Genomic DNA, 15,591 nt, shown 5'->3' with positions numbered 1-15,591 from the left:
GAGGGAAAAGGATGTGGCTATAAAAGGGCAATATGAGCAATCCCTGTGGTGATGGAAATGTTCTACATCTTGACTCTATGATATTGATATCCTGGTTTTGTTATTGTGCTATTGTTTTGCAAGCTGTTACCATGGAGGAAACTGAGTAAACAGTATATGAGATTTTTCTGTATTACTTCTTACAACTGCATGTAAATCTATAATTATCTCAAAATAATAATTTAAATGAAAATAAATCTATGTTTTCCAGCTTATTTAAAAAGTGATTCTTAAACAAAGACAAAAAGAAATTAAAAAGTGATTCTTAGATGTTGACAAAGATGCACTTGACTAGTAAGCTATAGTTGCCTAGACATTATTTTATTTTATTTTAAGAAAATAGTGTTGGAATGTCATAAGCATTTTGACTTCCAAAGTAAAACATTTTGTCTTAAGAAAGCAATGTATTTTTAAAATACTCTTCTTTTTTTGAACAGCTTTATTGAGATATAATTCACCCATTTAATGTGGACTATTCAGTGGCTTTGAGTATATTCACAGCATTATGCAACCATCACCACAATCAATTTTTAAAAACTTTCAATATCCTAAAAAGAAATCCCACATCCCTTGGCTGTCATCCCCCATTTACTCTACATCCCCAGCCCCAAGAAACTATTAATCTACTCTCTGATTCTGTAAGTCTGTTCTTTTATTATTAAGGATATTTAAGGATATTTAAGGATTATTAAGGCTAATCTATTAATGACATAAATACAAGTCTATTAAAATCTGTATTTACCAAATTATTCAAAATCATACCATACTACAAAGTTAATTTTCTTCGTCTCTTTTTTTATATGAAATTAAATATTTAGTATACCTTTTTCTTCTATGTAAGTGGATCCTATTATCCATTTTACTTTTTTAAAAAAATTCTGACTTTATTAAAAAGACTTCTATTCAAATCTCTAGTGCTCTATATTGAGTTTAATTAAAGATACTTATTAAATATTAATTGTTTAATTACATACTTAGAGAAATGCATCATGATTTGTTTAAGTTTGTGATAATAAAAGGGATCTTACTCACTAAACTGAAATTCATATAGCAACTGATTGCTTTCAAATCTGCTATCAGGCAGCTTAAGGCTTTTGAAACCACCCTAGACATGGAATCCTCTCTTCAAAGTACATCCACTTTCGGCTACATGCCTGCCTGCTGGGGTCTGCTCTGCCTCCTCCTGGCCTCTCCTTTTATCTGAGGTAGCCCAGATTCACCTTGGATGCTTCCACACACAGTCTGTAGAGGGCTTAATACAGATACCTTTATCATTATTTGGTCATGGAGATATTGATCTTTGTTTCTTTATAATTGTTATGAATTAGCAGTAAGTCCTTAATCCAATGAAATGTGCTTACTTCATTTTATACCTGTTGTGAATCTGTAAGGTTTCTGAACTAGAAAATAGACACTGTTGTATTTGTGAATGTGTTTGAGCTATCTAGAGTAATAAATTGTTTTCATTACCTGAAAAGCGTGCATTGTGCATGTAGAAGCAACTCAAAAAATTGTTCCCCTGTTTAAACCAGTTCCCTGAAGCTATCCATATGATGCTTTATTGAATTAGTTAAGATATGAAAATGGAACAAATGAAATGTTATCTCTTACTGTAATATTATCTAATTTAGACTTTTAAATAACTCTGAATGTTCCTATTTCTAGACCAAATATTCTATACTTTGAAGTGACAGCTTTATTTTAATTTTCATGTCACATTTCAATAGAATCTAATTCCTTCTAAAAATAAGTAAGAACAATTAGGAAAACAAATGACTTGATACTTTATATTTTCTTGCATTCTTGCCTAAAGATCAAAATGTCTCAGCCTAGAAATAGCTGTAAAAAGGAAATGAGAAATAGGCTTGACATATTCAGATACTAAGCAGTTTCATTTGGCTCCAGAGGGAAAACAACAACAAAACCTCAAAGTAGATTCTCAGCTGAATAAAGTCAGCACTGAAGTTGTCCACAGACTAGTGGAGAATTGACTCTTGAATCAGGTCCACAAGAAAATCAGAAAAAACAAAACAGACCCAAGCACTGTTTTTTGATCCAAAAAAAAAAAAAAACAAATAATTTAAAATCTAAGGAGTATGTAGAAACAGTCAAGTTTGGGATTTTAACTCTAGCTATGTATCTGTTCTCTGCTAACACAATGAACTGTTGCTTTGAAATGGCTGTTTTCTAACTTCAGAGGATCAATACATCTTTCTTCCAGGAAGGTAATTTAGATAGGAGAATTTAATCCAGTGTTGTTAGCATAGAGAGAGACAGTCGCTTAAAACTAAAGATGTATATTTATATTTGATGTGTCTAGAACTTGCCAGCGGCTGCAGCAATGCATAGCTCATTTCTCTGATAATGCTACTCATCAACCACACGTATCCAGTTTGATTTCACTCCTGTCACTTCATGCCACAGCATTTATATCTTATTTTTCATGCTTTCTATGTAAATCTCACAGTACTTTTCAAAAGCAAAGTTGCAGATATCCAAGGGGGTGGGGCGTGGGATTGGAAAGTGAAGATAAGAACTTGTGTTTGGACCACAGTTATAATTAATAGTATAGTCCCTGTAATTTTTTTTCAGATCTCTTTTTCATCTACTGTACCATAATAAGCAAAGTAAGAGATAATTTTGCAAGAAAAGAGTATTTTCATGAGAATATTAGCATAGTACAGAATAAGTAGTTTTTTGTGTTTTAATTAGATGTGACTACTTTGAATTCCAGTTAAAGTGTAGAAAATAACAAAGCCATGGATGAAAGCAGTTACTTGAGAGTGTGACGTTGACTTCTTGGGTGTTGGCGACAGAAGTATTAAAACGGAAAACACTTTGTGCTTTTATGCAATTTTTGTTATTCAAAGTGCGTCAACATTTTTCAAATTAAAGAAAAAAACACTATTCATTAAATATTTGGCACACGGTGGTATTTAGGCTAAGGATGGGTTCCTATATATCATGTAACATTGAGACCATTTCCCCAGGTATCATTCCCCTGCCGTGTTAGAAGGAAGTCCAGGATTCCAATCCATGAAAACCCGTCATCCCTGAGCTCATGTCATATCTACTACTAAAAGTTAATAGGAAAAAGAAAAGTAGATTTGTATAGGTTACCAAGTTTCTAAGAGTAAAAATGCTGAAAGTAGACCGTAATTATGTCGTTCATTATATTTCATGAATCTATGTTCTTACTTTATGATTTCTTTCTCTCTCTCTCTCTCTTTTTTTAAACAAAACAACAAAAATAACAGGGTCATTTTGGAGTTCAGCTTCCTTCAATACTGAGGCTTCATACCTTCACTTTCCTACTTTCCATGGAGAAGCTAGTGCGGATGTGTCTTTCTTTTTCAAGACAACAGCTTCATCTGGGGTATTTTTAGAAAACCTAGGAATTACCGATTTTATACGGATAGAGCTACGCTGTAAGTCTCCTCCAGAGCATTCAATGTGACTCTTTTCTTTCGTAGCAAATCTTTAACTAATGTTTAATGTACACTTATTTCTATTTCACCAATTGAATCTTCATATAGTATCCCTTTTTAAAAATTCTAGGATTTTAATTTACCCTTTTACAAGAAAATAATTTTATATTTAACATGATAATGTGTGAAATTAATAGTATTTCTAGAACCAACTTAAAAAGAGCCTTATAATTCAAATACTTAAATTTTTTTAAAAAACAGAATTTTCATTTAATTTCAAAATGACCAATTTAAGCAACCACTCATATTATTTTGATATATTCATAGGCTGCTATTAATATCTTAATAATAACTCTATATTGCATGTTTTTAAAATTATATAAGCTTTGAATCACCATAAAAGATTGTTTTCTTTTTCCATTAAAAACCCAATATTGTTTAATTTTCTTGCCCTAAGTATTTTCACTATTCAGCAATATGAAAAATTAACCCTAAGGATGAATTTGTTAAAATCTGTTTTTTTCCCAGAAATACAAATATATTTTGCCATCTCATCCCATATTAGATCTACTTTTGTAACAATGTCTTTGGTTCCTTCCATAAAATTTAAAACATTATATTTAATGATCACCACGTTCTACTTCTAAGCATATTTAGTACTCAACTTTGCAGTTTCATGAACTAGCTAGAAAAAAATTTATGTCTAATGTTTCCAGCTCCTGCAGAAGTGACCTTTTCATTTGACGTGGGGAATGGGCCTCTTGAAATCTCCGTGCAGTCTGCTGGTCACTTCAATGACAACCAGTGGCACCATGTTAGAGTTGAAAGGAACACAAAAGAGGCATCCATTCAAGTGGACCAACTCTTACAAAAGACTCAAGCTGCCCCAGCTGATGGGCATGTCCTTTTACAGCTCAATAGTCAACTCTTTGTGGGTAAGTTCTGCCTTTAGACAGTTTGTCATTTAATTGTATAATGAAAGTGCAGAGAGATGGCTCATAAGAAAATATCAACCATAGTAATAAAGATAATAGCAGCAACTAACAGCAACAACAAACCACTATTTATTGAAACCTATATTCCAGACTGTGCCAGGTGTTTCACTTTTTCCCTCATAACCAACATGTTTCTGAAATAGGTATTATTATTCCTATTTTATAGATGAAATAGCTGAGGTTCAAGGAGTTGATGTGACTAGTTCAGAAGTCTACTTGAATTTGAATTGAATTTGACTAATTCCCAAACCTAATTTACTAATTCCCTAACCCAAATATTACAGATTATGTGATGTGTTCCAGTTATTTTCTTAAATCAGTCCCCTTAGTATGATCATGGGAATGTTTTATCTCTGTTTCTGGTAGAGTTGGAAAATCCTCCTGGTAATTCCAGGAGATGCCAACCAGTGACTCCTCCTCAAAAAACAGACCAATAGAAGAAAAACAAAAATGCAGGAACACAGTGTATAGAATCCATAGCTTGGTTTTCACCAGTTCTTTTTCTAGCTTCCTTCTTTATACTTATTTTTCTGATAGTCCACCTTCTCCTCCTCCCCTCCCCCCCTTTTTTTTAACCTACTGCATGTAGTTGTTTCTTTATTTCTTGAACCCATTCACTTGGCATTTATAGACCTGATAGTGTAGACTTCTTCGTTTGTTTGTTTTATTTTGCCTCTTTGCCAATTACTTTACAGAACCTATGGACCACCAAGGCCAAGGAGTCTCTCTTACTTGGTCACCTCTTATACATTTTAATGTAAATAAGGGCAGACACTACCTTGGAGCAGGACAAATGACAAATTATTAGAAATTATGTCTCAAGCATTTTCAGATTTATATGTTGAAACAAAATTCATCACACCTTCTATTGCTTAATCATCTTATTAGCTCTCTTCCAATGGAATAGATGAGGCTTACTTTTACATATTTCACAAATCATATTTGGGATTTCAAACAATTTTATGTACTCATTCTATCAGTTATTCTTTCTCTCAATAAATGTTTAACAAACAATCTTCAATAAATAGGGCACTATAATAAACCATCTAATTGTGACCTCATGGTTATTCAACAGGCTTATTTAAGAGTGTAGAAAAACTAAAGAATACATGAAAAGAAATTGTAACTTTTCTTTTAATAACATGCTAGATGCTCACAGTCAGGAAATTGACTGAATTACAGAAATTGAGAGATGGCCTGGACAAAAGGCATGGCAATTTTAAATCTGTCAATAGCTCAGAAATAGCCTACTATTTTTTGAAATTGTGAGAACTGAAACAGTCCTCAATTTTTTCAGTGAAATCTGCTTCATTTTGTCTGTAAATGACCTTTCATCCTTGTGTGAATTTCAACTTCACAGAAATGGAGCCACTGTATGTTGTATCTGACCAGAATCATGGCCATACTTTGATTTTAGGAAGTCATAAGGGAGAGAAGAAATGCTATGAAATTGGCAAACCGTGTTAGAATATTCTTGAGGTTTTTTTGCCATCAGTCATGTGATATAATTTTAATAAGGATCCAAATGATTTAATCTTGATTGAGTCAATTGGTTAAGCCGTTGATATTTCCGTATGTGTTCAGATTCAAAGATGAAGGTGTTTCTTTGAAGTTTTCAAAACCGAAATCTTTATTATGTTTAAGTCAAATTCAATGAGTGTTAAAAAAAATAAAAGCAGAAAGAAAATCACTGAAAAAATGTTACATCTGCTATTAATAAAAATTTGTTTTTAAATATCTTCCGGGTAACTGAATAAATTGACATGATTTAATGTGATGGATACTAAGAGAAGAATACACGTTAAAAAGAAGCTTGTAGCCTTGGTTCCAGGCAGATGATTGGTTGTCAGGAGGCATCAAAGGGGGCAGCCACCTGCATCTGCCGATGTGCTGGCCTAGGAGCTTGTTTGATATTACCTTTACCACAAGAAGGGATCACACTCTCAGGAAAGATTCCCAACCAAGTTATTAAAATAAAATATTAGTTATAAGCCAAAATATACTTATCAATTACAAGTATACAATCTAACAAATCAGCCTTTAAAAAACATGTAGATGAAGATATTTTTTCCTGAAGTCATATTCAATGGAAGATAAAGTATAATTTAAAAGGTGAACACTTAATTAGAGCAAAGTTGGGGTGAAAAACTAGTATAAAATCAATAATAAGTATAGCTAATTTAATGTGGCACTTTCTAAGGCAATGTATGCTTCCTGAGCATACATTTCAGTGGGAAAGACAGGAGACAGAGCCAATAAATAAGTAAATAAAATTAAACAAAAAGTAAGGTGTATGTTTGTGTATATATGAGTTTATGTGTATATACACACACACACACATAAACACACACACACACATATAAAATACAATTCCAGATAGCGACACATGCTATGATATAAAACACAGAGTAAAGGGTAGGAGAGTGATTTGGGTTGGGGTGCTTCTATTTCAATTAGGTGGTCAGGGGAGTTCTCTCTGAAGACCACAACATTTGAGCTGAGGCCAGATGAGGCAGAAGAGGGAACTCTGTGAACATCTGTGAGAAGGAAAGTCTAGGCAGAGAGAACATGCTTCAAGTGGTGGGAATGAGCTTTAGGTAGACAAGGATCAAGGAGAAAGCCAGGATAGATGAGAGATGGAGTGTGTGGGCTAAAATACAGGCTTCACGGAAAACATAAAAAACTATGTGGAATATCTTGAAATCCAAATAAAATTGTTGGTCTCAGATACTGTCTTTCCCACTTTTACCTACAAATAAAGCGTTCTGGATATTTGAATATACATTAATATTGATTTAAATGATAATCTCCATCACAGTACTACCACAGCCATGCCTATGCTGCTAATCTTTTATTGCCTTTACACTTTTTTGAAAGGAAGATTTTAGTGATCTCTCAGAAGTGGCTACCGGAATGAGATAACATGAAAGAATCCAATGCATTTCCTCCGTTGCTTGCTTGACTCTCTCCACTAAAGATCAACCAAACACCAAAAGGAGTTCTTATCTCAAAGTGAAATTCTGAGGCAAGGTTGTTATTTTACATTCTGAGCAGAATTGCTCAAAAGGAAGTTAAAAAATGTGATTGAGCTGGGCCATAGTTGTCTATGACAATTATATAAGAATAAGGAAATGGTAAACAGAGTTTCAGAGATTTAAACACTGTTAGTCTATCCAAAAATAATGAAATTTGGAGGCTTATAAAAATCTCTGTAGTTCCAAATATCAGAACAATTATCTTCAGCTAAACTAAACTAAAGGATGCCATCTAAAGTAAATGAGGAAGAAAGAATAAATGAAAGCCTTGTATGAATAAATGAAAAAAGTCAAGTTTAATGTAACAATGGAACTAAAAACCAGTAGCAACAATGCAATGGTAAGGAACTCCCCTTCCCCAATAACACCAACAATCATAGTGAGTTTCATTTAAAAAATGATGGTTCACCTCCAGTAGCAGCCCATCTTTCTCCATTCTTGTTCTTAATTTTGGCACTGGGTCTTTACCAAACTTTCCACATTCTTTTCCTTTCTCTCCTTTTCTCTTTCTTTTGTTTATGTGTTTATGTGACTTATGACAAGTCTTGGTTAGGTAGTCCTATTCAGTGGTGCTATTTATGACCCTGAAAAATAAGGCTAGTGACATAATGCTAAAGCATGTATTAAATGCATGTTTCTTGCCCTTGTTGACCATGAGAACTCATTGTCCTAGAGCCACTCTTGTCACCTAAGACACATAGACATTCTCTAACCATGGAAATGATGGAGAGAAAAGAGTCAATCATATTTTAAAGTGAAATGTGACAGTGGTCATTTTCTGTTTTCGTTTGTAAACTCAGCATTTTTCCTAGAAGCTTCTTAAATTAGCCTTGAATTGATTTTCATTCAACCAGCTCTGCAATTTTTATTTCCAATCTAAATTCTTTTAACTGGCAGGTTTTTAAATGGGACAAACTCCATTTCAATATTTTGTGAAGTAGAAACTGAAGGAGAAATGAGGTCTTTGACATAGAATCAGAAGTCATTTGCAGTGAATGAGATCAAATCTACAAATATTTATCAAAGATCTAGAGTGGGCAATTTTCTAAATGCTATACAGAAATGTTAATTTCTAAGTATTTGGAAGCTCTAAGGCTGTAGTTCTCAAACTTAACTGCACATTGGATCACCTGGGGATGAACCAGTACAAAGATGTATTTATTACCCTGGATGGGCATTTGGGTAGATTCAAGGCTAATAACCTCATACTGGCCTTTTGGTGAACATATGATTGCATTGCTATTGGGTGTACAGGTGGAAGAGGAATTACTGGGTCATAAGATATGCATCAGGAGATACTGCCAAATCTCTTTTGACCATTTGGATATCCTCCTTTATAAAGTGGCCATTCAAATCTGTTGCCTATTTTGTTTTTTAAGATTTATTTTATTTTTCATTTATCTCCCCCCTCCCCTGCCACCTGCATTTGCTTTCTGCTCTCTGTGTCCATTCGCTGCATGTTCTTCTGTGTTTGCTTGTCTTCTCTTCTTGTCTTCTCTTTAGGAGGCACCGGGAACCAATCTAGGGACCTCCAATGTGGGAGAGAGGCACCCAATCCCTTTAGCTACCCCAGCTCTCTGGTTTGTTGTGTCTCTCATTGTCTTTCCTCAGTTTCTCTTTTTTGTTGTGCCATCATGCTGCATCAGCTCATGGCATTGGCCAGCTCTCTGTGACGTGGGCCAGCTTTGCCTTCACCAGGAGGCCCCAGGAACCAAACCTAGGAACCCCCCTTATGGTAGACAGGAACAAAATTGCTTGAGCCATATCTGCTTCCCTGTTGCCTATTTTTATTAGGGATGTTTTCATCTTTAAAAATATATTTGTAAGAATTCTTTATACATTTTAGATGAGTCCTTTTCAGATAAATTTACCACATGTCTTCTTCCTCTATGTGGTCTGTCTTTTCATCAGTGTGTTTTGTGTTTTCTACCAAAGTGAAGTACAATAAAGGTCACATTTCTCTTTAATATAATCATTTCATTTGTTTTAATTATGTTCTTTTCCTTTTTATGAAATGCCATTTTCATGATTACCCTAAGGAGCCCCCAGTGTACTTTTCAGTGTCACCTTAGTGACTGTTTACTGAAGTGAGATCTCAGATGAGATGTCTTGAGATGAGAAAATACAACTAATGCCACCAACAGTTCATTTCTTTAAAATAGGCCTCAGCACTGCCAAACCAGAGAGTTTCTGCAGTGCGCCTCCGAGAAGTCTAAATAGACCCTGCATCTACTACCACAGAGGCATGCTCTCACCTCTGAATTTGATTCAGAGAAAAGTACCTGGACTTTCTGTCTATATCACTGTTGCTCACACCAGATGCTTCTTTCAACCATGATAGTTCTTTAAACATGGTAGAGAGCAGTCCTCCACTTCCTAGTGCTAACATTACTTTATTCAATGGAGAATACTCCATGGCAAAAGTCTCGCTAGGCTTCCATTGTCCCAGTCTTCTTTTTAATACCACTGTTTCTGCAGGGCGAAGTCGTCTTCAGGATGGCTTAAGATATACTTAAGGAACAGGGCTCAAGACCCACTGCATACTCTGCAGAAGACCAGATTATCTTTTCCCTTCAATACTATCTCCTTCCTTTCCCAACTTGATCTGTGGTCAAGGGCTTAGCTGTCTTAATCTGTCACATTTCTAAGGTGAGGGAGAGCCCCTGCCCTGGGACAGGCCACTTTCTATAACTTTGAATTTTATAGAGAAGTGTTGGGAATCTTCATTTCTTTCTTTCCCTTAGGCCCCTGGATGAATTGTGCAGTTCTTCCCAATTAGTTCTCAATAATTTTCCAGCACTGCATATAAATAATTTTTCACTAACCTATCAAAGTTTTATCTCAAAGGTCTCCCTGCCACAAAAGTAGTAGAAATAGGCGCAGGAAAGAGCCAGTTCCTACTTTGTGACAAGAGCATTCGTCACTTAGACAAACTTCCTAGGAGAAATGAATGTGATAAAAGGATCAAGCCAACAGGTAAAGGCTAAGCCAGTCTCTACTCGGCACCTAATACAATTATTTAGGTGAAATATCTTTATACTGTTATGTGAGTGAACAGAATCAGCTATATTTAATTAAATAGGAAGATTAGGCATTTGTTTCAAAAGCTAGTGTTTGTGAAGTTCTGTAGTTCATTATATCTGATATGGTATGGCAGGTAAATTGATAGAAAATTAATTGGAAGATGGTTCCAAACATAATAGCTCAGTGGAAACATCCAGAATCAATTAATCAAATTGTAACTCATTTTAATTTGACTTACTCTTACCCTGAAAAGGCTTTGAAATCTTTAATTAACCTCTCAGGCCCAATTCTATTTACATTAGTCATGTTTTCCAGAACAGTTGTACCTTAAAATAAAAAGTTATTAACTTGAGGAACCTAATGGTAAACTAATGATAAATCCTCAATACTTAAAAGACACCACTGCTTATGTTTAATAGCTATTGTATTTTCTGAAAAACTTAAAATGTCTTAAAACTGCTTGATTGATAAATATTAACTCTTTAAAAGCTCTGAAATAATGGGTCTTATTTACAAAGCTTGGTGTTCTACTTAAAAACCTGCATTTTAATTTTCTTTTCACTATTACAAATCTCTTTAAGCATGTATTTAACACATGCATACCTATTTTTTGCTGTTACTAGCCCCATTCTCTAACCTTCTTTACCTTCTATTTCTACTATTAATACCATGTGGTAATTACTTGTTTGCCTGTCTAAATCCATTACATGAACTCTTTGAAAGCAAAATTGGTCAAATGTTATTTTGTACCTTTAGTGTGTCAAACACAGTGCCCAGCAAAGAGCTGCATGGAAAACTTGGAGAACTGGAATACCGTTCAAACTAATTGTGATCTGAGGTGAAGAAGAAAATGGAATCGTTCTGTAGTTTTTTTCCTTTGACTATATTTTGTGTGGCATAAGAATACAGTGGAGAATAGCTGGAGTCCTTGGAATGAAAGGCTAACTGTGGATTCCAATTCTAATTGCTACTAACTACATGTGCTTATCCTGGCATTTCCTCAGCTGAGCTCTTGGGCCAGTCCCTGAACTTCTTTATGTATCTAGTTCTTCATCATCCAAAACAAAACAAAACAAGCAAACAAACATGAAACTCCAGTTGAATGAAATGAAAATGGAGCAAATAGTCATTGGATCCCAAGTTACTTAGTGCTTATTATATTACTGGCAGACTGAGATAAACCCCTGACTCAGAACAAATTTGAATGTTGGAGAGCAACAAATACATAAGAAATATGATTTAATGCTTTAAGCTCTATAACACAAAAGTGAATGATATATCTCAGGAACACATCTCTACTCAGTATTTTACAGCACCTGGCCCTCCTCTAAGAAGTTTCTGTATCAAGGCTAACCAAGGCTGCAGGCCTTATCCAGAAAGGAAAATTCCAAGGATGCCAAAGAATCCTGGCTAAAAACTTGATTCTGAACATAGATACTCTCTTATTGAGTTTTGAGAGTGGGAGCATAGGAGGCCTGAAGCTAGGGTTAATATAGCAGTGACTAGGAAGAAAAATGAGTGAAGTCCCGAGAATAAGAAGGGGAGGAGGAAGACTTCAAAAATGGAAGGAGATTCAGTAAATGTAGGAGGAACTGAAAAAGATTACCAACTCTTCCCAAACTCTAGGAGGAAATCAATTCCATCTTCCCTGCCATCCCCACATCAACTGGAATTGGAATACGTCTGGCTCTGTGCCATGCTGCGTCTCAATTTATAAATAGAAAATATGACCCATGCCCCTAAGATCTTTGTATTCTTTACTGAGGAGGCACGAATTGTATAAACTAAAGTAACTGAATACATTATTTCTATAAATCTGGATTTTAAATAGTGGTGGTCCCTATGAGTCAAGAACTTTCAGGAATTCTATTCTTTTTTCTTCATGGTATTTCTTATCCAGAAATACGTGGTTAATTTATTAATAAATATATTTTGAGTTTTATCCTCATCCTCAGTCTCAGAGATCCAGATACCCCTGAGAGGCAGGTGTTCCCCTCTGCAACCTTTGATGTACCAAACCCTCATTTCCCACTTCTATAGTATAATCCAGTTTAATTAAGGAATGAATTAATTAAGTGGTTCTTGAATAGCTGTTCTATATCAGGTAAGGTTCTATGTGCTGAGGCTACAACTGTGACTGAAACAGCCCTCGCCAAACGTGTATTCTAATGGAGGGACCCCGAAAATATACAAAGTATATCATTAAATGAAAAGCAGAATAGACCATGACAAAGGCCTATTTATGGCCCTGAAATAGAAAATAAAAACAATACAAAACAAAACAAAAACTGCTTAATCTCTGAGGCTAAGGAGATCCCAAACTAATGATAAATGTGGTTAATGGGGGAAAGTGTGGTAGGGAGAGGACATGGAGTATTAAGATATGGGACTCCCTTATATTTTCAATGTAACACTTATGTAATCCAAATCTTCTTAAAAAAAATAAAGGAGGCATGTCAGAGCAAACAAAAACAAAAACAAAACAAAACAAAAATGAATAGGAAAAATAAAAATAATTAAGGCTGCTTGAGGGGCTAGCCAAAGTTAGTTATGGCAGAGAGAGTGAGTGACCATGCTCTAGGAAGAGAGAATATGCACACAGCCATTACAAGATCTTGGTGGTAAGAGCCCGCATCATCTGATCAGAGAAGACGTTTCTTTTAGAGTCTCTGAAACCATCTAACTACCTCTCAGTAGAATTGCCTAGATTCTCCAGATTAGGGCACTATCTTCCCTCTTCAAGTTCTGAGCATTCATTTATGGAATTCCTGGATACAAAATCAGGTGAAAGTTCAACTAGAGCTTACATTCCGATGAAGATAGTGCTAATAAAATGGTGGTCAAGTGATTATCCGAATAAGCATCACCTGTGAGTCTGTTGTCCTTTCACAACCTCCATTTCCAGCCCACAGAATCTTGGAGTGAGTTACTGGATCTACGTTTTTAAGGAGCTCTCCGTGTGATTCTTGTACTTAAAGCTTGAGAATCTCTGCCTTAGGAAAGGTGTGATCCCACTCAAATATTGTAAATCTGTTCCAGGGTGACTTAAGAAATACATGTTATATGTTATTCAGTAAAGTTTACACTACTGTGGTCTCAGGAGAGAGGGAAACATTAAGGTGGAGCTTGGGAAAGATCTTATGGCTTGGTTTCACTCTTCCAACTTCCCTCTCTTTTCTTCATTAATTCCCTTTCTGAACTTTTTGTTGAGAATCCTTCCAAGTAATACCAATGAGCACTAGACCAACCTTTAGAAAAAAGTCACTGAGAAATATGCTAGAAAATAGCAAATAGTCTGCAGCTCAATCCTTATCTTTTTGATGAATGAATAATCAACCAAAATATCATTGCAACATTGAGTCAAGTTAGAATTCAAGGATTCCTTTAAAATTCTCACTGAATTAAAACTGTACCAGCAGTAGGATCTGGCTTCAATATGAAGGGCAAACCACACTTACCCATAAATACAGGCTTACTTAAAATTCCAAAGGAAATTAGTTTTACATAAAAATACCAATATCAATCACTGTTATTTTGAATGAAAGTAAGGTCTGGCCTTTATTTTGCTCTTTAAAATAGGAGTCTGACATAAAAATCTTTCCAATTTTAAAGGTTAATATATAGTTTTAGAAAACAAGTATTTGCCAAATTCAATTTTTAATTTTTTAAAATCCTTTTAAAGTATTTTAATATTTGGTCATAAATGGTGTTTCCAAAATTATATTTGGTAATTAAACTTTTGACAAACCACAATTTTTGCCATTCTGTGTAAGGCCTCAATTTTGTTTGGTCTTTAAATCCTGAATAAAACACCTAGGAACATGTTTCCATTTGCAGTATTTCCCTTTTAGGTGGAACAGCCACCCGACAGAGAGGCTTTCTGGGATGCATTCGGTCTCTGCAGTTAAATGGGATGGCCCTGGATCTAGAAGAAAGGGCCAAAGTGACTCCAGGAGTGGAGCCAGGTTGTAGAGGACATTGCAGCAGTTATGGAAAGTTATGTCACAATGGAGGAAAATGCAGAGAAAAGCCCAGTGGGTTCTCCTGTGACTGTACCTTCTCTGCATACGCAGGGCCATTCTGCAGCAATGGTAAGTGTGACATGGGATATCTTATAATGAGAACACTTATCCAATATGAATAAAACTTCTGGCATTGTTGTCCCTGTGTTACTATTTGAAACAGATGTATTTCCATTTCTGAATTTCTTTTGAAAAGTAATGTCAATCATATTACATCAGTTAGATATTTGATTCAATTCTTGACAAACAATATATCCTCTAAATAGTTGTCTCTAGATGTCTTTAAATTTTATCTATCCTATCTGCTTTATTTAATATTGATTCTCTTCAACCGTATGGCTGTCAAAAATCTGCCCCATGGGACAGATATCTATTTTAAAACCATTAAAGACATTATTGTTATTTTTGTTAATGATGTTAACTAATGCAAGGAAATTTTAGAATATGTTGTGATTTTTGTTTGTTTTGTTTTGACCAAGCAAATGTTTTGGCCTGGAGTGTAAATACCTTTTCCATTAAATATTGATGTGTATTAAAGTATACTGTTTTTTTTTCCTATATATGCTGAATGTAGGTTATTGAAGTAAAATGGTGGAATATTTTTAAGCTTCTCTCATTCATTGAGACAAACTTGTCTTGTATTTTTTAAGTTTGTCTTTATGTCATGAAAAAAAGGAAGGGACTGAGTATACTGTTGAGTGTTTGGGTCAGGGTTCTCAGAATATAAAATATTTGCTATGCTTTCATAGTTCGCATAGAAAACTGGCATCCTTTTTAAATTCAGTTACCTTATTTAAATGTCCCTTGGCTATCAAACCTTTTCCTGAAGGAGCCTGACAAAAACTGGCTCCAGATTGGAGCAACTCCTGATTTGCAAAGAAAGTATTTAGGATTAGTTCACAAAAATTTGGCAAAAGTGCACTTTTTACATCCTCTAAATTTTATCAGGAATTGCTTATAACTTAAAATCAACCTGTGTTAATAAAGTATCTCTGTAACCATTCTAGGGAACTTTTCATTTCTAAAGTTAGAATTCATTGTGACCTTT

General features: G+C 34.8%; 1 protein-coding gene across 1 annotated transcript in view; it reads left to right on the top strand.

Moving 5' to 3' along the window:
* CNTNAP4 (contactin associated protein family member 4) overlaps positions 1–15,591 on the top strand; it is a 299,921-nt gene that overhangs the window by 261,532 nt on the left and 22,798 nt on the right. The window contains exons 16-18 of the mRNA XM_058279681.1: positions 3,297–3,467; positions 4,184–4,402; positions 14,373–14,612. Coding sequence (XP_058135664.1) covers positions 3,297–3,467; positions 4,184–4,402; positions 14,373–14,612 — 630 coding nt within the window. The remainder of the gene's footprint in view (positions 1–3,296; positions 3,468–4,183; positions 4,403–14,372; positions 14,613–15,591) is intronic.

Source organism: Dasypus novemcinctus, chromosome 18 (genome assembly GCF_030445035.2).
Source record: "Dasypus novemcinctus isolate mDasNov1 chromosome 18, mDasNov1.1.hap2, whole genome shotgun sequence".
Lineage (NCBI taxonomy): Eukaryota > Metazoa > Chordata > Mammalia > Cingulata > Dasypodidae > Dasypus > Dasypus novemcinctus.
The sequence above is the reverse complement of the archived record's forward strand: the minus strand, read 5'-3'. Positions and strand labels throughout refer to the sequence as shown.